We start from the raw sequence: 7,174 nt of genomic DNA, 5'->3' as shown, positions 1-7,174 counted from the left end.
TTATTAATATTAATGATTATACAAATACTCAGTCATTCAGAATTATACTCAGGAACATTACACATAAAATTATTCTCTCCACCTTGAACATAGTACATTTATACGCAACTGCACAAAAACATCTAGAACAAATTTTGCAAATTTATCCCAGTTTTTGTTAAAAATAAGTAGTTAATGATATGTATTATCGAACGATGCATTTTAATACGATCTTTAAGTTAGCGTTAATTAAAAACGCTATGGATAAACGTATTTACCATCGCTAATAATGCGAATTATATGATACAAAATTATTTTGTAAAACTCAGCATACAATAAGGTACTAGAATATATGGAATAAAAGTTAAAGACAAAAATTGATAAGAATTGTCTTTATTATGAGCTCTTTAATTATTGTATAGTTTCCACTTTCTTTTCACCGCATTACAATTTTATAGGTGATAATTTGGTAGATGACAGTCGTCATTATTAACTATATATCGAATGGCATATTGCCCATAATATATTCCCGGTTTACGTACATCTTTTGCTACCAGTTATTAACACTAACTTTACCAGGCCCGTTCTAATAATCGGTTTCCAAATTTAATTTAAAATTGTACATTCATCGTTATTTCTTTTATTCACTTAACTTTATATAATTCTTATATTATCTGATTAATCAATTTCTCAATTTCTGTTAATATAAGAATTTACATAAAGTCAGATGAGCAAAAGAAATAACGAATGTACAATTTTTAATTAAATTTTGGAACCGATCATTTGACCGGATCTGGTAAGGTTAGTGTCAAGCAATCTCGAAAATGGAAATTGTATTCTATTATACTATTGTAAAAGAAGATTTATTAATGCAAAGTAACTATTTTCTTTCAGAAATTTAAATTTTAATTGAAATTTTAATTTTCTATATTTATTATCTTAAATTATATTGTAATGTAGTACATTACAATTTTCTATTTGTTATATTATTTGTAATTATGAATTTATATTGCTTACAATTGTATAAAATTCTTAATTTACGAACATGTTACATGTAATCAATTAAAATCCCACGTGTAATATGTATTGAAGAATTCCTTTAACTGATAGAAAACCAGTTTCAGTGAAACCTTAACAAGTTGTGATAAATTGTGAAATACCGCTATTCATCGAGCACGTAATGCTTACGAATACGCAAGGAATATCTTCATGGAGGCAAGGAACAAGATTCATTAAAAAAAAAAGCACTATAATTTGTTCGTTTCATTTATTTTATAGTAAAAAACAAATATCGTTAATAAATTCAATACCCTACACCTTCATCGCGTAATTTTTTTATTTATTTTTTATTATATCTCGCTTCTGAATTTATATCATCTATGTTTTTCATCATTTTTAAAATTCTATAAAAACTTTTCTTTTTTTTAACATCTTTTCTTATATACATATCTATTACCTTTGAACAGATATTTTTTTTTAAAAAACATAATTTGATGACATATTACAACCAATTCAATAAACTCAGAATAAAATTGCTAATTTGACTTAGAAACTGAACACAATTATTTCTAAGAAATAATCAGGATTTGTTCTTGACTACAAATTGGGTTGAGTTACAGTTCATTTAAGAACTAGATAAGGCTGACAGATAAAAATACTTTATATTTAATGTGAAACAAGAAAATTATTATTATTTTTTTGTTTATTCACTTTTTTTCTTATCAAATATAATTCTCTCAAAGTGGAATAACACTTATAAAAATAGAATTTTAAGATAAATAGTAACTATCAGTATATCTCATATAAAAACTTTCTAAAAAACTTTCTTCTTTTTAATTATATAATAACGATATCATATTTTAAATAATTCAATTTCGTGTACGCGTACACAATAACAATTGAGAACAGTGTATATTAAATTATATAACTTTAGATAGTGGAATGAGAGTGTGTATACTTTGATTAAGTATTCAGATTATAAATAAAATAAAAAAAGAATAGTAAAATAGCATACGTAATGCTCTGATTTCTGGAATTAGATTTACGTCGTCTTCGATATTGAAAGATTGTTTTCATTGACTTAATGCCCTTTATAGTTTAGATCGAAGAAGTTCAATCTTTTTGCCTGCACGCTTTTGTAACTCGATTAGTTTCATTGCCATTCCCATGTTACCTTGGATCTTAATTTTTCCTTGGAAAAATGCTTTTTGCGGATTCAATTTTCCGGAAATAAAATCGACAATGTCCATATCGCTAATCGTAATTATAACATCGGGTTTGGTTTTTCCATTATATTCTACTTTTCCTTTTCCTACTTTACTATCCACAACCCAAAAGCCTTCCGCGCCTCCTGGTCCGTTGATTACTTTAAATCCGAATACTCCGCGAACTTTTTCGACCAGATTTTCTTCATCCTCTTGCATTGCGATGTCTAATAATTTAAACAACGCACTTGCCTTGAACTGGTCCGAATCAGATGCACTTAAGTTACTCTTAGTTATATCAGGTTGATTGAAGCCCATACGATACAGAGCAACCACAACTACTCCACCTAAACCTATGTTATGTTGAAGAGCAAGTTTTGCATTTGGCACTTGTCGTTTGCCAGCTTCTCCTCGAAGTTGCCAACAAAGTTCAGCGCATTGTGCCAATCCTGTTGCTCCCAAAGGATGCCCCTTTGAGATCAAACCACCACTAGGATTTATTACATATTTCCCTCTATATGTATTGTCTCCAGTATCAACTAACTTTCCACCATCACCTGGAGGACAAAGACCCAATGCTTCATATGTAATAAGTTCATTAGTAGAAAAGCAATCATGTAATTCTATAACATCCACATCTGATGGCTTGTAAGAAGATTGAGTGAACACCTTTTCAGCAGCACGTTTTGTCATATCATAGCTGTAAAGTAAACAAATATTACTTACCTCTCTTAATGTTGACAAATTGCCAAATACATGATATACATTGATGTTTTTTACCCAACAAGTTTAATAGAACTCCTCTCTGTGAATGTCGAAGCTAGATCTGAGACCATTTCCATTGCTACAATTTCTACTGCCTGAGACTCAAGTCTACGTTTACGAACAAAGTCTTCATTAGCCAGAACTACAGCTGCTGCACCATCGGATGTTGGACAACACTGAAGCTTGGTAAGAGGTCCAAATACTTTTGGAGATTTCATTACCTCGTCCAATGTGTATCTTTCTTGGAACTGTGAGTATGGATTGTTTGTAGAATGTAAATGATTTTTACACGCAATTTTCGCAAAGTGCTCAACTTTGGTACCATATTTCCTCATATGTTCAAGTCCAGCATTTCCAAACAATTGGGCAGTGACTGGACTTTCGTTTATACCTGGGAATAAAAATACAAATAAGTAATGAAAGAGAAAAAAAACTAATAATGGAACACAAATTCTTTACAAAAAGTAGCTCAAAAATAATTTGTGATGATTCACCAGCAATATGAACCATGAGTTCCACATGTTTGTCCAACGGATTGGTACGATCCATATATTTAGGCATTACAGAACCTGTTTCCATTTTTTCAAAACCAAGAGCCAACACACAATCACTAGAGCCACTTTCAATAAACTGTTTAGCCATCATTAAAGCGGTTGAGCCAGTGGCGCAATTATTATTTACATTATATATAGGACAACCGGTAAAACCCATTTGATACAACGCTCGTTGACCACAAGCAGAATCACCATATACATATCCAACACATGCTGCTTTCACATTATCATAAGAAACTTTTGCATCTTCCAAAGCTTTTGTAACTGCTTCCTTCACCATGACCGGATAATCGAAATCTGTCCGTTTACCCGGTTTCTCGAATTTTGTCATACCGACACCAATAATATAAACCTTTGTCCTCTGTGACATTTTGAAGTTTTCTTAGAAGTAGAGTGGACTCTGGAATTTCAAGAAAAAATAATAAGTATACTTAGATGTTCTTTTCCTTGGACACAGCTGTTTAAAACGTTATCACTTATTAATAAATACTACGTACTGAACTTTATTCTTACTTATAGCTATCTAATAATACAAAAATGAAAATTGACAAAACTATTTTGTGAGTAGGTCAATTGCACTCAGCTGCTAAATGTTAAATGACTATAGATTCGTTAACACAGTGTTCGTCGCCAGTTGCCACTTTAGCAATTGCCGTCGCCAGACATGACTAAGAAGTAGGGAGTATGGAGTAGGGAAATCGTCAATGTTTACGGGTGAAAAATGGACACTAAGAATAAGGGCCTCTCGTGGTCAACAGCTGTACTATCATCACGTCTCGTCTTTGGTGCTCTTGGTGGGAGAAACATGCTAATGCTAACAGCGAGAGAAAGTAGAAATGTGTGACCAGCGACCCTGACTCGTACTGTTGAGCAGTGAAGAGGAAATATGCGCACGACATAGGACAGTGGCGGAACAAATATATATGTACATACATATTGTTAGCTATGACATATTACTAGGACGTTGATTGATATTTAGTATCAATTACATGCTTTTTATATAATTTTATTTTCTAGTTATTTAGTAAACTTAAAGAAACGTTACTTCCTTTGGGATTTCGATGATTCTTGACTATATTGTAAAGCTCAACATTTTAAAAAACTTCTGTTTGTACATATAACCGGTGGTCGGTCTTAGTTTTCAAGATATTTGTAAAAAACCATTGGTATCTCTATAACGTATTTCTGCATATGATTGTGCGTTTGTGGCAACATATGCGTCAGTTGGTTGCCGGCCGCTGGCCGCTTATCTTTTGTTTATAAAAGAGGGTCAGACGAGTTTAAAGCCTCTATGCACAACACATATGCGATGCTGTAAGAAATATCTATTTAGATTATAGATAACAACGGGAACTGTTTCGAGTGATGAGTTTCATAAAGTAGCGGGAATAGTTGGTATCCTTTTAAAGGGACAAATTCGTTTAAAGAGGCAAATTCGTGCTTACTAAGGATGTGTGGGTACGCGAGATTACGGCTTCGGGCGGCCTTGGAAAAAGTCGGATAGACACTTACATGCGACATACAGATGCTCGGAATGTTCGATACTTTCCACTTTAACTTTACATTTACGCTTTCTATCTTTACGTCGTAAAGTTTTCGACGCTTAATTATTTACACTTTAATTAGGAACAGAAAGTACGTTTTAACGTATTTTTTAATTTTTAAATATGTTTGTTTTAAATTTGCAAATTGGGCATTGTTTATATCATTTAATTAACCTCCTTTGGTTCGACAAAACGAAACCGTGTTCCTCTTTTTAAATTGCGCTTTTTGCTATAAATTGCTTCATTATATTCAGAAATTATCGAAATTGGTTGAGGACCATCTTTAAAATAGATAGTTGACAACAAATCTATCTACACTGTCAGACATAAGTATTAGTATATCTACTTGTCATATTTATTAGATAATTCTAACAAATTTTACTTTATTTAGTCTTCATTACAAGCCATGTATAATGCAAATGGAATAATAAATTTATAATAAAATAACTAGAAAATAAAAGCAATAAAAGACATGTGATTTATATTACAACAACAGTCAGTATCCTAGTACTCATTGCTGGCAGTATATCTGTACATATATATATGTTTGCTCTGGCAGTGCTATGTGCCGTGCGCACATTCCTCCTCCAGTACTCACCGATACAAGCTAGAGTCACGATCATACATTTCTCCTCTTGCCGAGCATTCGCTCGTTTCTCCCGTTTCCCGAATACGAAATCGGCGAACAGTGCAACCGTTGACCACGAGAGGCCCTTATTCCTAATGTCAATTTTTTGACAGATTTTTTTAACATTGTTCTCGAGATCTCTCTATTCATCTCTATTTGCCGTACTTCTGACCTTCTATTGCGAAATAGATAGAATTCTATTGCGATTCTAATGCGAAAATTCTGACTGATAGACGTGCTTGTTATTATGATTGTATTGGGTTCATCAGAAATAACCAATCAAATTTGCGTTCGTTTCAGGAAACTTCTTTCCATCTCTACATTTACTTAATACTAACTTAAGTTACAATCTTTCTACTCGAGATGTCGCTTCCTAAGTATCATTAAATTTGGTTTTCTATAGATACAATAATTAATTTTCTAAATAAAGTTTGTAATTAAACTGGGATATAAATTATTAACCTAACTAATGGTAAATTTGCAGTAAAATAAATACTACGGCAGTTAGCGTTTAATCGATTCAGGTTTAAAAAAGATGTTACGTAAATTTGTTTTATTTACATAACATGTTTAATTTACATAACATAATTTACATTTTTAGACATTATTGTTAAATGAATTAAGCATTAATCCTTATACGACTTGTAATATCTATAGTTTACGTTTTGTTTAATTAGTAATAAAATTATTCTTAATTAATTATTATTATTCTTAAATTAGAGGTAATCAATCATAAAAATACGATATGAAAAGAGATTATTTATGATTGATTTGTTACTAGCAAAGAGGAAATTTCCTCTCTATTATTAGCCCTGAGAGAACCAAAGTCCGAACTGTTACCTGGAAAACGTTATCATAGATTTCTTTTGTGGTATTATTTAATATAGAGATCAATTAAGAAGTTTGAAAGCGAAATGTAGTGTATCCTGTGAAAAAATGCTGTTTCTGAATTTTGTCTCCAGCTAACTAATTTGTGTTTATAAATGTCAATTATGATTTGATATAATTATAAATAATTGTAAGAGTTTCAATAATTAATGTATTATTTTAGTTAACGAAAATCTAAAACCGTATTTACGATATCAAGAATTTAATTGTTTTCACGATTTAAGAATAATAAATAAAACAATTGTCATGGACATCGAGGACAACATTTTTAACATTTTATAAATTATTAATGTCAATATTAAGACCTTAATGCATTATTTTAAATTATACTTACAAATTAAGTTATACAAATCCTAATTTAGATTGTTTATAAACATAGAAGTACACAGTGATGACTATATGTATAAATTGAGCAAACTAGCCAAGTTACTTATAAATGCATTATTAACTAATTATTCAAAACTAATATTCTCGAAAACAAATTTGTCTAAAACATCCTGCATTTTTAATTTATTTTTATACTGGAATCACATTATATATTTTATACACATAATATGCAAAAATATATGAAATGTCTAAAGTAGAGTGGATCTATAATAATTTCCTATATTT

General features: G+C 30.8%; 1 protein-coding gene across 2 annotated transcripts; it reads right to left on the bottom strand.

Annotated features, from left to right (window-relative positions):
* Positions 1–1,229: 1,229 nt before the first annotated feature.
* On the bottom strand, positions 1,230–4,213 carry ScpX (Sterol carrier protein X-related thiolase). 2 transcript variants are annotated; one of them, XM_076618689.1, is made up of 4 exons: positions 4,016–4,213; positions 3,443–3,902; positions 2,964–3,339; positions 1,230–2,883 (listed from the first exon to the last, which is right to left on the bottom strand). In XM_076618689.1, the coding sequence occupies exons 2-4, from the start codon at positions 3,870–3,872 to the stop codon at positions 2,070–2,072; spliced, it is 1,620 nt and encodes a 539-aa protein (XP_076474804.1). In that variant the 5' UTR covers positions 3,873–3,902; positions 4,016–4,213; the 3' UTR covers positions 1,230–2,069. The 2 variants fall into 2 exon arrangements, with proteins under 2 accessions (XP_076474804.1, XP_033183057.1); XM_033327166.2 differs by having other exon boundaries at positions 4,000–4,212.
* Between the last annotated feature and the right edge of the window lie 2,961 nt (positions 4,214–7,174).

This window comes from Bombus vancouverensis, chromosome 1 (genome assembly GCF_051014615.1).
Source record: "Bombus vancouverensis nearcticus chromosome 1, iyBomVanc1_principal, whole genome shotgun sequence".
Classification (NCBI taxonomy): domain Eukaryota; kingdom Metazoa; phylum Arthropoda; class Insecta; order Hymenoptera; family Apidae; genus Bombus; species Bombus vancouverensis.
Note: the sequence above shows the minus strand (reverse complement) of the source record. Positions and strands in the feature narration are given on the sequence as shown.